Source organism: Molothrus aeneus, chromosome 2 (genome assembly GCF_037042795.1).
Source record: "Molothrus aeneus isolate 106 chromosome 2, BPBGC_Maene_1.0, whole genome shotgun sequence".
NCBI classification, from domain to species: Eukaryota; Metazoa; Chordata; class Aves; order Passeriformes; family Icteridae; genus Molothrus; species Molothrus aeneus.
Window position 1 is genome coordinate 41,726,768 of NC_089647.1, and position 18,045 is coordinate 41,744,812.

The window sequence follows — 18,045 nt, forward strand, 5'->3', positions numbered from 1 at the left end:
TTCTCTGAATTGTGTCATTTTTATGAACATGTTATTGAGAAACATATCTGTCCTTCTGTTCTTTTTGTCTTTTTTAAACATCAACTCTGGGTGTGTGGTGTACAATCTTCATTGCTTTAAAAAATTCCCTGCTTATTCTGGATGAAGAATAGAATAATACATGCTTCCTGCTTCATGGGTTGGTTGAGCAAGTCAAGATGAGGTTTGCAAGCTGTCCTAAGTCATGTCATAATCTCCCCTGCTGCCTCTGTACTGCACATCCCCAGTGGAAAAAGAAAAAAAGAGCAGGAAGAAGGTGAAGGGCTGGTGGTCCAGGGCAGCCTGAGACTGCCCTGCAGGTTCAGGGGGAGACCTCTGACAGGACACTGCCTTTCCCATCTGTGAATAGCCTCAAAGACCACAGGGGAGCATCAAATACTGGTACTGATAAAGAGCAATAGTCCTGCCAGTAGTAACAGTTAATGCTTCTCTGGTGCCCTTCATTCAGTGACCTCTAATCTCTTTGCATACATTGATTCAAGCTGTATGGAAGCTCTGAAATAGTTCAATATCATTTCTATTTATACATATATACTGGCATATAGTTTATAAGTATAATTAAATTACACAAAGAATTCTCACTAGGAAGCATTAAAAGCTGCTTGGATTAAGTGTTGTTATTAAAAAAAGAAACCCAAACCACAGCATTTGAATGGTTTTCTGGTATGCAAATACTTCTGCTGAAGCTGAATGAGGAGGCTCAGATTTTTCCTTTGCTGTGTCCGGACACAGAAATTGTACAAAACTAATCTGAGAAGCCGAAAGCTTGAGTGTAAGAGTTTGTGTGTATGAATCATATGAAGATTATCCATAATGCTCAGCATTCTGATCACTCCCAGCCATTGTAAATTTTGTTAATTGCATACTGTGTGCTGATCATGACAAGCAGCATAGGTAGGATTCAAATATTCTCTTCTTCCCTTCCCTGCAGGAGCATATGTTAAGAGACATAATATTGATTAAGGACAATTCCTATTCAAAAAACGCAATGATTCTGTTACTAGTGTATTGTGTCCCTCTCTTTTAGGTTATTCAATACTTCAAGCGATTATGGAAAAAGCAGGACAAAATAGCTGGCAAGTCAGTGCCATCTGTGTGGAGAATTTTAACGATGCCAGCTACAGGCGGCTTTTAGAAGATCTGGACCGAAGGCAAGAAAAGAAATTTGTAATAGACTGTGAAATAGAGAGGCTTCAGAATCTCTTAGAACAGGTAACACCTGCTTTTAATGTTGCTGTAAACATGTTACTAAAACTCTAGATGAGATTGTGTTTTGTTTATTTTGTCAATGGAAGTGAAATTGATTCTTTTTTTTTTTTTTTTTTTTACTTCATCAGCCTATATTTGTATGTCCACTTGCCTGTTCTGATCTCTTTTCATCTACAATACTTGTCTTAGCAGCTGGCATGTCATGGCAGGGAGCCTCTCCTTTCCCCCTCAAGACCTTGGTGGTGAAAGGTGCCAGCAGTCAGGGCAGCTGCACATTTGGTCCCACTTCCCAGCACCTCCCTGCCTGATGCCTCCTGCATCAGGGTCAGAGGGCTGCTGGAACAACATGGTGTTGTTGAATTGCCAGTGTTTTGCTTTGTTTGAGGGGGGAAAAAGTCTATTTTAAATCCATTACTCTTTCTGCTTGCCAAATAGCAGAGGTCGTGTATTTCTAGCCATAAAAAGCTTTAAAATTATTGTTGCAAATATTTAAACTGATAGTTTTATCACCTTAGCGCAGGGTATTTAGGAACACAAAGAGTAGTGAATAAAAGTGTTATTGAATTGGGAAGAGAAGTCAGGTTCTTCCATCAGTTATCCATGGAAACATGCTGCTGGGGAAAAAAATACTGGGTCAGACAGACTTGCTTCCACTGGGTAATATCTATACCAGTGTGCAGAGTGAATATCAAACCATGCTGCTCTGATGTGTCAAATCTCTCTCTATGCAGTGTTTATGTGTAAATTGTTTCTTAAATAATGGAAAAAACAAATGATGCTTTAAAAGAAAAATTTTGCCAAATGACAAGAAAACAACTTACGGTTAACTATCTGCATCTCTTATGATCCCACATATTACATTGCTGTGGTGCAAGTTTACTGTTGCTGCTGCAGGAATTGCAGGGAATTAATGCCATCTGCTGGTGCAGGACTCTCTGCCACCACTCTGCTTCTCTTGGTTAGTGTGTTAGAGAATTTTGAAGATTTTGTTGCAAAACCATTCATGATACATCTGCCTCTGAAGTCACTGAAAAATGAAATGTCATTTTTCATACAGAAATTCATAAAATAGCACTCATAAATGCATAAAATAGTACTCAATGTCATATATACATCAATTTTGCTTTCACTGGAAGGAGGTAAAGAGAGAAACTGAGAATTAATAGTGTGGCTGATTTAACAAGAACTTTTTCTATGACTATTGCCAAGAAAAGAACAGACAATGCTATATTGCTACAGATACTCATTTGGCCATTGTATCTTTCTTTATTCTGAATGCCATTATGTTTTAACATATCCTTTCTACAGCTTGTAATAAAATCCTCCCACAGGTCAGCCTACCTTGTAGTAAAACAGAACGCCCATGTGAGGGTCTCCTAAATTACATTCAGAAAAACAATTTCTCCCTCACTTCTGTGTGTGCACATGATGTTACCTGATTTCTTTTACATGGCATGCAAATGTGATATAGAAAAAGTATGTTCTGTTACCACAACTCTTGAAGTACACCCACTATCCTGTGGAGGTGCTCCTACTGACTATCCACTCAGTTGCAAAGGAAAATGAAGTCACTGAGTACATGTTTGGATATCACTGATCTCACGTGTACGTTTTATTTTCATCCAGGAGCTGCTACTTATTTTCCTTCTAAATCGGCAGCTGCATAGTCAGTTCATACAGGTCTGGATTTTGCATGCCTAAAATTGGTAGCTAATGCAAGTATGTTAAGAAATAAAAATGGAGTTTGTGGCCACAACAGGCTGAATCAGACATGGTGAGTTTGTCTCACACCTCCACAGGACAAGCCTTAAAGCTAATTGAGGTTTTTCATTAACTGCACAGGGAGAGTTGAGGGTAGGAGTTAACACCTTACATGCAGCATACTTGTATCACTTTTAGGAAGTGATTTATCTGGCTACTGTCTAATTTTGGGTGGGATAAATTTTACCTAGGAAGTGAGCTTTTTTTTTTACTTGTACTTATGTTATTTGCTCCTAAGTGTAAAATCTGTGCCCTAAATCCATGCTACTGAAGTGAAAGAAACTGGCTCGTGGGCTTACAGATTTTTTGTTCACTCAGTAGTCACTGTCTATACATATCTAACATATACATATCTATATTTGCATGACCTAATTAAATTGGAAGTCATGTATATGCCTGGAGATTCTTTCCATCCTTCTAAAGTACCATCACTGTAAAAGCAGGAATGGCATTAGAGCCAGGCTAGAGAAAGTGTTCATAAGAGTTGCAGCTTTACTCTCCCCTGTGAAGGTTCTGGTCTTCCTAGACAGACTGACCTACAAATGAGCCTGAGGTGCTGGGTTGGGGTTCCAATATGACCCTCAAAGACCGAATGCTGCCTTGAGGATGGGCAGTCAGAAGCAGTCTCAGAAACAAAGCATTTAGTTTTCAAAAAAATGGGAACGAAGAAATTAGCAAAAATAAATTAGCCCAGGGTAGAAAATGCAAAATAACAGCTATTTTCAAAAAATCATTGAATTTTCCCTTTGCATGGGGGCTTTAATAACCTGTAGCAGACAGGTAAGGTAGCTTCACAGATGGACTAAAAGTTGGTGTGTTCTTCCCTGCATACACGGAGGAATTGATTAAGCTTCAGTGAGTCTAATTAACTTCTTTCCTGCCTAGTTCTCCTGTAATTGAGAGCCTAAGTTGTGACTATACTGTAATACTTTGCAATGTACAAGTAAATGTTCTGCAGAACATTTAGGAAAAGTAATTAAATCTCAGTAATGAGACCATAACTCAAACTGCTTTGCCCTTAAATCTGCGCTAATGAAGGGAGGGAAACTGGCTTGTGGGTTTCTTCTCAACTGACTGCCCATGTACGTACACATTCACACTTCTCATGACTGTGTATCTCAAGAAGTGAAGACTGGAGGCTTTTCCACTGGCTGTGTTGTCAAAGTGAGCTAATGTGCTCCTCCCCTGCCCACGCCTGCTGCCCACTTAGCTGACCTGGTGTTTTCTGCTCGCTGCCCTCTTCACCTGCCAGCAGAGAAAAACAGCACCTTGCTGTTTCCTCACTTCTTGTACAACTTTATTGTCACCATTTCCTATTTCCTTTTGTCCCTATATTTCTTAGTTCATTAGTCTTTCTCATATATTTTCTCCTCTCCATGTACGTCAGTGTGTGTGTGTAGAAGCTCCCCCCCCACACACACTCTGTATCTGGGACTTGTCTTCACAGAATAGTTCTCTCCTGGAGCCCAGTGATGTATCTGAATTCCAGAATTCCAGACTCCCCCCATGCACAACCAAGGATGTGCATTTTTTGTCATGAGATCTTCCTTTTAAGTTTTATGTAGCTGTGATATTTTGGGCAGGGCCAAGTCTGTATTGCTTTTTGTGGTGAAATACAGAGAAATGGGGTTTGAATTTTGATTTCCATTCTAGAAAGGAATAGTAGGGCTGCCGTTACATTAAATCCAGAAGATGAATTCAGCCTGCACTCAAAGGTTTGTGTCTGAGTTGCTTGGATTGCTCCCTCTTGTCTTCATCTCAGCAAAGGTTTCAGATCTCACCTCTGAAGGATATTCTGAGACTCTGATGGTTTTCTTAATAAAGCTGTGCTCGTCTTCTTTGGTCTTGTTCACCCACACAAGACTGACTTGGAGGTATTTGGGAATATTTTGCTTGGTTTTGGTGTTAGTGTCCATGGCTCAGCTCAAAGTCCTATTTAAACATAACACTGAAGCAAGACATCCATTTCTGCACACTTGAAAGAGTTGTTGCCTCTATGATTAGTAAGAGAGACAGTGTCTTCAGCCTGAGTCAGCAGATCTCCACCTACACTTGATCATCTGCTGTAACTTAAGCCTACCAAGATAATTTTAGATCCTTTTCATCCTTTATTCTCAGGATGGTGAGAGAACACCTGATCTTCTTAACAGCTTAGAACAACCATAACCAGGAAGACCTTTTTGTTACCTGGAAGTGAAACTCGTCCTTTACGCTCCTCTGGCAGATCTTACCATCCTGCATCCTGGGCTCTGAGAGACACCACACAAACACCAAGACTATTGCCAAAACTGTTTTGTTTACTTGCCCCCTTTTAAGTGGTGCACATGATTTGCCTTTGAGAAGGGCAAGCAGGCCTGCAGACATTTTATTGACCAGTGTAGTCCTGGTGTGTGGCTGGGGGTGGTGTGGGGCTAGTCCTGGACTGTTCCCTCTCCATGGCCTCTCAGCACAGCCTTGGCAATGCTGGTGCTTGGGGCAGACCCACAGTCTGTAGCACAAGGGAATTCAGTGCTTGACATGACCACTGATGCTCACCTGCAGAAATAACCTCAAACTGGTGTGTTTCACTGCTGAGCAGGAGTGCCCAGAGCAGTAAAATAAGATGGAAAGTAGGGAGCAGGGGGGTTGGAACTCAGTAATCTTTAAGGTCCCTTCTGATTCCAACCATTCTAGGTTTCTGTGATCTTACAAAGATCTATTCCATGTCAGCTTTCCACATAGCTTTCAGAAAGTGTGTTTCCATTTTGGAGAAAGCACATCTGTACTTAATGGATATAGAAAATTTCTTATGCTTAACAGAATGTGTTCTAGAACCTTGTAAGTGATGTCACTAAATCTGATTCCCAGTTAATTTACCTAGTCCTTTGTTTCATCTGTTCCTACACAGCCATAAAAAAAAATTTTTTTTTCAAATTTTTAATTCAAAACAAATTTTTAATTCAAAACATAAACCAGGATAGTCCTTTATTTGATTGCATAAGTGACTAGAAACAGAGGCAAAGCCCCATTTTCCTACAGGCATGAAATTAGGGGTCTTTTTACCATTACCTTTACAGATTACTGGGACAAGACAGAGAAACGGAGCTGAAACAAAGACATAGAAAGATAAAATTATATCTCCACAGTTTTATGTAACAGCTATAGCTTATATAGCAGAATGCATTTCTAGTGATTCATCTTCTGTCAAGGACCGTTGTGTCCTTGTTTACTGACATCCCTTTTTCCATGGCACTTTCAGCAGGTGGTCTTTTAAAAGCACGAAAATATTCTGTTTGAATGAAAGGATGAAAGTCAGGGAAAGGGATGGAAAATTCTTTGCTTCTGTGCCTCTTCTTTACAAGCAGTGTTTCTAAAATGTTCCCATGAATTTAATACAGACAACTTTCTGCTTAAGATGAAATGAATGCTTGAAGCCCATTGTAAGATGATTTCCAGTTCCTTCCAACTAAACCACTAACACTGGCAGCAAGCTGTACTGCATCTGAGCAGCCCAGGCCAAAGGAGTCATTTACCACATACGGCACAGCAAGAAACACACAACTGTTCATTGAGAGTTTTTCCTTCTCTTCTTAGCCTTTCTTTTCATTTTATTTTTCTTCTTGCCTTTTAAAAAGAGTGTATCTGTTTGCATTTTTGCTCATTCGGTGAAAATCAGAAGTCAAGTCAGCCTAGGGCTGAAGGGTATTTCTACTAAAATTAGAAAATTATTACTTTAAACTTATATGTATTTACTGAATTTCTATCTGAAATGCAGAATCCAGGCTTCAAAATAAATATGCTAACAAAAGCAGTGCGGGTTTAATTTATTACTGAGAAAGCTCAAACAAAACTAATACCACACATCTGTTTAAGCTGAAGTTATGAAACCCCAAGTCAGGCATCCTAGTCTAACAAAATCATTATTTTTAATTTTTTTCCCACTGAATTTTATTTATATTAATATTTATTTATCACTTAATTTATACAAGTCAAATCTGAAACAATACAGAAACTAAATATAGCAGGTGGAAATGGTGTTCAGAAGTACTAAAACAAGTGATCTCCCTCTGGTTTTTTATTGACTTTGTTTTTCTCCTAGTCCACCTCTTCCACAAGCATCATAAAATTTTTCTTCCCAGATGTGTACTTACTGAGCAAGAAAGAAAAGGCAATTGCCATGGCTAAAGGAATGTGTGGAAGGTGTCAGTACCCATGTGCTGACTGGTAGCTGTCAGACAGGAGCTGTAAGTGTCCGGGTGCTTCCTGTCCTTTTGGTGGCTAAAACAGATGGGTCTCTGTTCTCCACGCAGCAGCCAGGATTAATAAGAATTGTACAGACTTAATGCCTTAGATGTGTCTTAGAGATATTGTCTTCCTTTCAAATATAGCTGAAATATGTGTTAAAAAATATTTTACTGGAAAATTAATAAACAGACCCAGAGACAGCTCAGTGGCAGAAAAGTGATTTCCTTAGGAATGATGACAGAAAATATATAGCTAAAACCACACATTTAAGGAAATGCCATGGTGCTCTCTCCTATGTTGTACTTGCATTTAATTAGTTGGGATACTTTACCTTCAGTAAACACACACTGTAGATTTCTTCCATTATTTCTTTGTTTGCTGTTTTGCAAGCAATGCTGAAGTGTAATAAAACAGTGTGGTCAGATTTGAAGACTTATCACAGAAAATAAATTTGAAGATTTCAATGAAAACATATTTTATTTGTTCAACCACTGTATTGGTTCTTTTTACTTCTTCAGAGACTAATAACCCTTTTTACTGGAGAGGCAAACTGTCATTTGCTCAGCCACAGCTGATATCACAGCTATTTCTTATACTTATTTCAGAAGTCAGAAATGTGTTCAGGTATACAATGCAGTCAATTCTCCAAACAGATTTGATAGTTACACTAAAAAATGTAAACTAGGAGTCATTTAGGTCATGAGGAATAATGTTATTAACTATAAATATTTTAGCCCTTTTCTTCTGGTCTTTCCATATTTTTTCTTGTTCCTGTTAATCTATACCAAAAAGACATGCAAAATGATGTAAGGAAGATTTCAAAAGCATGAAGTGCTGAAATTGGAAGTTAAGAGTTTTGTTCACCTATCTGTTTTTCTGACCGAATTCTTGTTGTCATTGCATATTAAGCATTGCAGAGCAAATAAAATACCAGAAGAAAAAAAAAAACTGGACTCCTAAATTGGTGATATTTGTTTTCATACAGATTTTGGAGCTGGTTTTGAAATTCAGACTGTGAAGTACTGTCATGAACAGTTCTATTTCACAAACTAAGAGAATAATTGGGATTGAAGGTCACCTCTGAAGATCACTCCTGGTGCCCAAGGGGGCAAGCTTAGATCAGGTTACTCATTTGGCCTAATTTTGAATGCATCCAAGGATGGAGATCCCATAACACTCTTATTTCCTGTTTCACTACTTGACTACTTCAGAAAAAAAAATAAATTCCTCATGTCTAGCTGGAATTTCTTGTGTTGCAACCCATGTCCCTTGCCTGTTATCCTATCGTTGTACACCTCAAGGGAGAGTCAGGTACCCTCTTCCCTCCACCATCCTATTGGGTATTTATAAATTATTGCTAAGATCTGCCTAAAGTATTTGTTCTCCAGGCTGCTCCAGTCACAACTCTCTCAGCTTCTCCTCATTGACAGAAGCTTCAGTACCTTTTGGTGTTTCTCTGGACTGTTCCAGTGTGTCCATGTCTCTTTTGTGCTGGGAGCCCAGCTCTGGGCACACCATTGCCGGTGAGCCTCAGCAGAGCTGAGCCCAGGGGCAGGATCACCTCCCTTGCCATGATGGCACTGCAGTTCAAGAGGCTGTTGGCATTGTCTGCCATGAGGGTGCATGACTGGCCCATGGGAAACTCAAACCAAAAGCCCAGGAGCTTTCTGGCAAGGCCTCTTCCTCTCCAGTGTGTACCCAGCCTGTCCTGCTGTGCTTGGTGAGTCAGGCTGAGAGTCAGGCCATGAAATAAGGCACAGATGTACACAGATGAGCTCCTTTGATTCACAGTACTCTTTTTACACACCTATAGACATCTCTTGAGGTAGATATACCTTATGAGTGACTGAACTGTGTATCATCTTGTACTGAGCCTTGCAAACCCGTAATGTGCTTGCATGAGAAACAGCCAGAAGGGATACCGCGATGATCGGATCAACCTCTGTGCTATATTGTGTGACTGCATCTAAAAAAGTCCTTCAATAAACAGATGCTTCTCCAGCATTTTGGTTCCTCATTCTCTGCTACTGAGTAGTCTGCTTCTTCTTCCTTAGTTCTGATAGCCCTCTCAGATTTTTACCAGAAATTCAATTTGTGTCTCCATAATGACCTTCATGCGAAATTCAGCAAAGCAAGCTGAAAACACAAGCTAACTGTAATTGCATTTACCTACCTTTATGTTTACTTCTTTCTGAAAGAGAATATTGCTACTCCTCATTTCTGTTTTCTAGGGCTTTTCATATGCAGTAACGTGTCAGTGTTTGTTTCTATATTTATACAAACAGGTATGTCCATAAACACATCCACATGGTGAGGACTATATTCAGAAAATAAATGTTTCTCCTTTCTGCATGAATGGCAATGGATTTCCTTTCTTCTTCCATCTGTAGCAGCTCCGTCCTCTCCCACTGTCTCCATCTGACAAAGTTGAAACCTCAGCATCCTTTGTGTTCAGAGCCTTCCAGTGTCCACTGTGAACAGCATTTTCTTCTGAATTTTGCAAAGTGAATCAGTTTTGCTGGCAGAGATCATCAGTCTAGCTCCTGGTGTACCAAACAGACTGATTCCAGTCGGTTTTTTCCTTCATCCTGGTCTCCCCAGACCATAAGAATTAAATAGGATGTTTCCCAGTAGATGAGCACTTTTCTCAGCTCTGTCAGTGTTTTGTATCATCAAGATCAAGCCTCATTGCTCATCCAGGGCTTATTTGCCTTTAAACACAGAGGTGAAAACTGTTATGGAGCATCTGGCACAGATTTAATGCTTCAGTGTACACAGCTGAACTGATACATAATAGTAAAAAAAATTACCATTGCCCTGTGTAGTATTAAAATTTACACATGGATGTAAAATTGCCACAAAGTACTAGTATCATTAATCTTGTAAAAACTGCAAGCCAATAAACTCTAATTAATAATAGCCAACAATTGTTATTAACAAGCAAAATAGGGAAGTAGCTGCCCAGTGTCTGGAATGCTGTTCACAGCTGTCTAACTAAATCAGTTGTTCAATGTGTTGCTTGACACCGCTGATTCCTCAGCCTTAAAGAGCCTTGAGATATGTTGCTGAGAAATATCATGTTATGTGTTTGCACTGGAAACCAAATCTCTCTGATAGACAAAATGGAGCAGATTGTCACAGCAATAATTAGTAGTAGTAGTAGTAGAAGAATAATTAGTAGGACTAGTAATAGCAGCAGTAGTAATACTAGTAGTAGTAGTTAGTCTTACTATCAAAATGAAAGCAAATAAATGTGTGTGTGGAGAAAAGTACAGAAGCCAAGATATCCCCCTCCTTCTTCATCTCCTCTCAATTTGTCTCAGGAGTGCTAAACTTGAAAAAGTAATGTTTGACTGTGGAATTTCTCTAAATTGATCGAGTTGTCAATTTGGCTGGTTTTAAAAGCATTTTTTTTCTCGTCTTAGTTTCCACTGTGTCTACTAACTGAAGATAGCACTTGTCACTTTTGCAATTAATTCAAGTTAATAATAAATTAAAACATGATACTTTGCAATAAATTGCAACATAATACAGGAAGGCAAAAATTAACCAGACACATGAGTTACACAGAGTACTAGCTCCAACATTCCTGCTTCCCTGTTTTTCATGAGCACAGAGATGTGTTGGCACAAAGGATCACTACCACAACACAGATCAGTATTTATCAAGAGACAGCATGGCTTTTACATGTAGTTTAGTGGCATAATGTAGATTTCTTTATCTCTTGTTTCAGAAACAGCATGGACTGTCTGTATTTTTCCCCTATGTCTATTAGATTTGCATGAATAAAATGCATGTTTAGTTGTGCTCTCACAGAACCACAGGAGCAAATTATTAGCCAAAAAATTTGGCACGTGCACTGCACACAGTAATATGGGCTAGTAGCAGCATTGTTGGACTTCATAGCACTTCAGGGATGTAGTAGCAGCTCTCTGCATATCTCTGTCCCAGAGGGAATGGAAGATTCATAAAGTGCCTTTTCTTCTTCATTCTTTATTCTCCATGCCTTTTGTTTTCTTTCCCTAGAGGTCTATGGAGTTGCTTCTAAGCAACACTGGCATGTCAATGCAAACTGATAGTTCTCCTTGAAGGAGCCAGCCGCCAGCACTGCCACCAGCAGTTTCCTCACCCTGCAGAGCCAGGAGGAGCTCTGCACAGGCTCCTCTCTGTGAAGCAGCTGGGATTTTGCACACAGTCCCACACTGCAGAGTAATAAGAATGCATTTTGTTACTGCACCACACAACTGATGAGGTTTGGACATGAGAAATAAGTTATTTCAGTCACTGAAAGAGCAAATAGGCAGTAGGAGATAAAGGATGAATATGAATGATTTAAAAGATGTATGAAGTGACCTTCTTCTTACACCCTTCATCTCTTTCCTCACTTCCTTTTTCCTTACAAGTCTCCACATCCTATTTAGGATAGGGGTAGGCTTTGAAGGCAAAAAACTTCAGCAGCAGAAGGAAGCAAATAGCTTTCCTCAGGGCACTGGTTAATGACCTCTGAGCCACCTCTCCAGGTCTTCTTCCCCAGTAGCTTCCTGCACTGAGCAGGGCTCTCTGCTTTGCCAGCTGCTGATAAGCATGGGGTCTGTGTGGGAAGCATCATTCTCTGCCCAGCCATGAGAGGGGCAGGTGTGCACAGCCCTGTTCCAGCTCAGCACCTGCCTTCACACGAGAAACAGAGCCACATCTGCTTTGTTTTCTGCCTTTTTAGCATCCTCTCTAATGGCTGTCCACCCTTTCCCCAATAAGAATGTCCTTTTCTGAGCACTAGTTGTTAAAATTAGGCTTGTTTCTCAATTGCTTTTTTTATGGCTTTGTGAAAGATTTATCCTGGGTTCAGATATTGTGTAAAATCCCACTTTAATTGTGGTTTATATCATCACCATTTCTGCTGCAATATTTCAGGTAAGGTCTCAATCTTCTGTCTTTAACAAGTCTCCACTCTTTCTATATTGCATTAGACAGCCTTCATTTTATTGCAGGTGTTCTTTTTCTTAAGGCAGTGTATTGTGACACAATACCAAAGAGGAAAACCTTTGTTAAAGTCCAATTGGTAATGCCCAGCTATCACCCTTTGAAGAGATTTAACTGAAAATAAGTCCTTTTCACTCCAGCTGTACTGATCTCCATCTTCTGTAAATCATAACAAGGGACATTTCATGCTACAGAAGCTAAGCATTATTTTAAAATGAGTTATGTGCAATATCCATTTCACAGTAGTAGAGAACAGAAGATGACCTGGGGCCAGATTCTCTGTTCAGATGCTGATGCAAGTTTGCAAATGGTTTTATCAAAGTCAGTGACCTTGCCACACACAGGAAAAAAAAAAAAGAAAATAATCAAAGCAGACACTGGTAGCCCTTCTTTCCAATAGTGGAACAGTTTCTGAATTTCCTAGACCAGGCTATTGTTCAGCTAAATTGAAAGAACAGTATTGTATCATAAAGTCACAGAGTTGTGTCAAGAGCCCAAGTTGGATCTCACTGTCCCTGCTTTTATCAAACTTTGAAGTCAATGTAATTCTAGTTACTTTTGATTACCACTGGCATTCTGAAATCAGAATAAGGCATTTTCATAATTGTGTTATAGTAGATCAGCAACTAAAAATTCTCACAATGAACTGTTCTTTTTTAGTTTCTTATATGTATATGCATTATAAAATGTGATTGGATCCTAATGCTGTTTTGGGTTTTTTTGAAGTACACCATTCTGCAGACACTTACATAAACAGTAATATTTGGGGGGAAAAAAACAACCAAACAAAATTGTGTTAGATTCTGAAATAAACTTGATAGCCTAATGGCCTTAATATCTCACTTTTTTTTACTCTCTTCTGTTTCATTTACAGAAATGAGATATTCACCAATAGTGTGACTACATGGTAATATATGGAATGACTCTTGTCTTCCCTGTTAATAGCAATTTGGGAAGCAGACTATATTTTCTTACTCATTCTTCTTAACACTGATGATTATTTAATAATTTCTTCAATTTTTCAAATGAAAGTATAAAAAAAGCTCCAATTCTAATTACTAGTCACCTTGGTCATTGAACTAAAACCTGAAAATCAGTGTGCAAAAGCCACTGCATCATCCTGCTTACACCTGCTCTCAGCCTTTCCCAAAGAAGCAAGGTTTACCCTTCCCAGCAGTTTCTTCCTAAAATCTCCCTGAGGTCACCCTAAACTCCCACTGTGACAAAAGCCAGGTGCACTGTGTCTGTGTGGTGTTTAAGAAGCCAGAGAGGGAATACAGAGCGAAACCAAATGTTTACAATGTGTAAGTGAGGAAGTACTGCATAGCCCGTAAGTATTATTGTGCATAACATGTAAATACTGCATTCTGCCCTGGATTGCTGGCACTGGGACAGCTGTGAATCAGAGCATCCTGAAGCAGGGAAGAGCACAGCTACCCGTGCAGAGGGTTCCTCCTGACCTACCATGACCCTGACCTACTGTATCTGCAGTTTCCTGGTGTTTCACTGCTTGTGTGACAGGCACAGCCCAGCTTTGATGCCTCAGCCCTGCTAGGTTTCACAACTGGCCACAGTGAGAAGCTGTGTGAAGCTCCCTGACAGAGCCACCAAAGGTCCCTGTGGCAGCACTGCCCTCTCTTCCAGGACCTTGCTTTTGAATTAAGGCAGTTCTGACTGCTCAGCCATGTGCTGCATGAATCTGTCACCTGCCTCACAGATGCTCAGGGCCTCTCTAAGTGCACCCCACAGGAACACAAAGTATCTCAGCTGAAACATGCTTTTTTTTGCAGTCATTCTCCTGGTTCCTGAGTTTCACATTAAGATGATGGACTTGGACTCAAAATACATGAACTGGTTTTTATTTGGATGGTGCTAAACAAGATGTGCCCTGAAGTGTAGTGTGAGTTCAGTCTGGTGACCAGGTTAGAGGGAGTCCATTGTAAATCCCCAAAATGTATGCAAGGGATGCCAGCTCCTTAGCACCAACACTTGCTGCACAATCTTATCCCACCAGCTGCCTTATTTGCTAATGTAGATGTTAGACAATGCCACTTTGCCTTCCCTCTGGGCTGTGATTGAACTTGGCCTTTTGGTCTGAATTGACAGATGCACAAGGAGGTACCTGGGGTTTTTAAATGCCCCCAGACTTAATGAACTTCTGTAGCAAAGGCTTTCTGGAACACTCTGTCATCTGACAAAATCTCAGGCCTGTTTTGGCTTCTGGGTAATATCTACTCTTACATTAATGGAATTGGTTGAGGTCTCATCTCAAAACTTTAGCCACTCTTAACCAGTTAAAGCACAGAGAAGGAAAGTGAGAGACCTCACACCCCAGACTGAATAGCTGTCAAGCTCCTTCCCCAATACAAAGACACTTGAGTTCATTGCCTCAGTGTCTCTCAGGGCAGAAATGCAGTGAAGCAAAAGGGGGTGGTTCGGGTAGCAAGAATTCATATCCTGGTTTGTAGATCATACTCTGCATATTTGAGTATTTGAGAAAGAAAGGTGACAGCATGTCTGGTTTGGATATTCAAAACTATGACATGTTCACAGAAAACTATTTCACTAAACAGGCACTTTTTCCCAGGACTATAACCAATTCCCAGTTTTCAAGGTCTGTGTGACCAATAGCTGTAACACTTTCCAAATTCAAAGTCAGAATTGTATCCAATCTTGGTTGAAAATAGAAGCCATTACTTCTCTTTTCTGGCAACATAATCAACATTTTTAGGGTGAAATTAATCTCAGTTAACATTAGGCAAATAAAATGTAGGTGTCTGCATCAGAGCTAATCCCCATCAACTCTTTCTAGTCAATGCAGAAAAATACACACTTTCAGGGCACAAGCTGTCGATTTAGTTTTACACATGTGCTTTATAATAAGCTGAATCATTTCCTCAAAGTGACTGCTCTTTCCACTGACTGTAAGGGAAGTTAAGACAACTCCATGATACATAACTGTGTACTTGTGTCACTCACCCAAAGAAACAAGTTTTGAGAGAATACAATGAAAACATCAAATTTCAGGTTTTTCAAATCTGTTATGTATTATTCACATCAAATCCAAGAATTCTGCAGTAGTATCTACATGCATTTCCTAGGAACAAGCACAGAAATAAATCTCAAAAGGAGATTTGCCCAAGATGAGGGTGAATAGATTAAGAACAGATCCGAGCAGAAAGAGTTGGGAGATGTTGGAACTAGATGATCTGTAAGGTCTTTTCCAATTCAAACCATTCTATGATTCTATGATTTTATATTATGTCAGTCCACTTAATAACTTTCAGGTTGCGATGTAGTATTTATTTAAAAATGTAATTTTTTTACCCTATATCAGTTTCCCTGTAATGAGGAGGTAAATATTATATTACCATGCACTGCTGAATGAGTACAGACGTATAAGCTTTACTGGGATCAGAGATCATAATTCTTTTGAAGCCAGTTTCAAGCCAGGACTTGAAAATTTTTATTATATGGGAAAATTCATTACTTGAGAGTATCTGTCTCGCATGTGTTGAGCTTGTAATAAGGAAAGTGACTTCTCCATCTCTACCACCCCCAATAAAATGTCAGCAGTTGTAATAAATCACTGATCTGGGAGTTTTATTAAGTCTAAAATTCATTTATACCAAGGGTAACAATCTGGTCACGGCTTGGGTGTCTAGTGTCTTTTGTGATTTTTTTAGGCTTATGTTTTGGTTTTTAAATACAAGCACTTTAATTGTAGACTATTGTCCTGGTTTCAGGCAAATTTAGGAAGGAAATCTCCAACGGGGTCCCTCTAGAAAGCAAATTCAAGCAGCCCCTCCCCTGCCTGTTTGGGAGGCATGAATCTCTTTCAAAAGAAGTGGAAGAAAACCATTTATTTAACAAACAAAGTATTCACAAAGATGAGAAAATTGATAATATTAAACAATGGCACCTCTCACTGTTCTGAAGAGATGGCAAATTCAGAGTCCTTTTTATAGGGTGCACCTCAGCTCGCTCAGTCTCTTATCAGAGCCCCCACTTTGATTCATAAATTCTGCACTTATTTTAAACAAAAAAGTAAATCAGGGGGTAGGCTTTTTAGCTAGTGTGACATCTCCTCCTTTTGAATTTGTATCCCCTAGATAATTGCTCTATTTGGTAAAATAGTATATACTACAGTAACATTTTCAATACAGAAGGCACTCAGATTACCAGTTCATTACTTTACTCACTGTAATTTTAACTTTTTCCCATTATTAAGCCCCTGGAAAGTTACATTATTACAAAAAGACTCCCAGCCTAATATTACCAGTGCTATATATTTCAGTTTATATCTAGCTTTCTATGAAAGCACCTTTATAGAGAAAACAGTATGACATTGTTTTTCCTTTTTTGTCTTATTTCTCTCCCACAGATTGTGAGCGTGGGAAAGCATGTTAAAGGATACCATTATATTGTTGCCAACCTGGTAAGATACTTTTCTAGAATTATACCCCTACTCGGTAAGTGAAACACTCAGTTTTACTTTGAAGTTATAGCACTTCACACAGTATTTCCCATTTGTCTCTAATATGTGCTTGTACATAATACATTCTTTATGATGTGTAAAAGAACTTGGGTTTCTTATTGCAGCTATCTAGATATGAAGGGCACAGCAATATAGTAAGTAATACTCCTAAATTTTATCAAAATCAAGGTAGGAGAAAGAACTGATACATATATCTTGAAGCTGAATTAAACTAGAACTATAATGATTTTTGACTCATCTTTTTATTATTAGTAACACAAGAATTCTAGAGGTAACTTTTATACATTCCCCAGGGAACATGTATTTTCCAGTAAGATCAGCTATTTCCAGTCAAATTACTACTTCAGTATTTTTACTTTAAGGCTAAATTGGACATTCACACAGCTAATGTTCAGAAGAGGGCAAAGAAAGAGCGAATGCAGTATTTTATTATTTAAATGACTCATTCTTTAAGCCAAAATACCTGCCTGGCAAAGCACAGTGAATGTAGGACAGAGTATAATGCATGCTTTAAACTGTTTGCTTTCTACTCACCCTCAAGGAATTTTAGTTGACATGAAATATTTTATTGTGCTTTGCTGCACTTGAACCTTCACTTAGTACCACTTCAGATTATATTTAAAGCCTCAGGTGTTTCAAATGAGACATCTGTAGTATTGGGTCTTATAAATTAGATTTTTCATCATTACAATTTTATAGTTCCCTAAGTAATTTTTCTCATGTAAAATAGTTGCTGTAAACAAGGAACTGGATGTTGCAGTAATCTGCTAGTGAGGTATGCAGTGGAGACAGGCACATCTGATCTACTTCAGCAGGGGCACACTTTGTTATCTACTGTCTGTTCAATTATGTGGGTAATATAACGTCCTGCTGCGTCACCTTTTATAGCTAGTGTCAGTAACCCTTAGGACATGAATCAAATCTCTGTCCTTAACAAGTGCTTTTCCCCTGGGATATTCAGCCCTTACCCCAGTACCCCACAATTTTTTTTTCCTAAATATTTCTAGATTTTCAATTGTATTTTCACTGATAAGTATCAATCAGAGGAATTTAAGAAAATTAAAATAAGATGCCTCTGAGCTAACCTTAGACATAGCAGCCAGGAAAGGAGAAAGATTTATGCTTGCTTCTTAGTGCTTTAACAGTTTGTGTTGTGCAGTTCGTTGAAGTTCAGTTCTGTCTCTAAAGGCAAATTCCAGTAAAGAATTGTGCTGAACAGATTAGCCAGAGAAACCAATAGGTCAGGAGATATATGTGCTTGATCTTCTCTTTCAGTGTTGGGATTCACTCTAGATTTTCAATATGTAACAGATCTAAGAGCTACCACAATCCTT

At 39.1% G+C, this 18,045-nt stretch overlaps 1 protein-coding gene across 10 annotated transcripts in view; it reads left to right on the forward strand.

Moving 5' to 3' along the window:
- Positions 1 to 18,045, forward strand: part of GRIA4 (glutamate ionotropic receptor AMPA type subunit 4) — a 215,252-nt gene that overhangs the window by 123,896 nt on the left and 73,311 nt on the right. For all 10 annotated transcript variants that reach the window (XR_010783133.1, XM_066544745.1, XM_066544746.1 and 7 more), the window contains exons 4-5: positions 1,067 to 1,251; positions 16,598 to 16,651. Coding sequence is in view for 9 of the 10 variants with exons in the window: in XM_066544745.1 (XP_066400842.1) it covers positions 1,067 to 1,251; positions 16,598 to 16,651 (239 nt within the window). In the remaining variant the exon portion in view is untranslated. The remainder of the gene's footprint in view (positions 1 to 1,066; positions 1,252 to 16,597; positions 16,652 to 18,045) is intronic.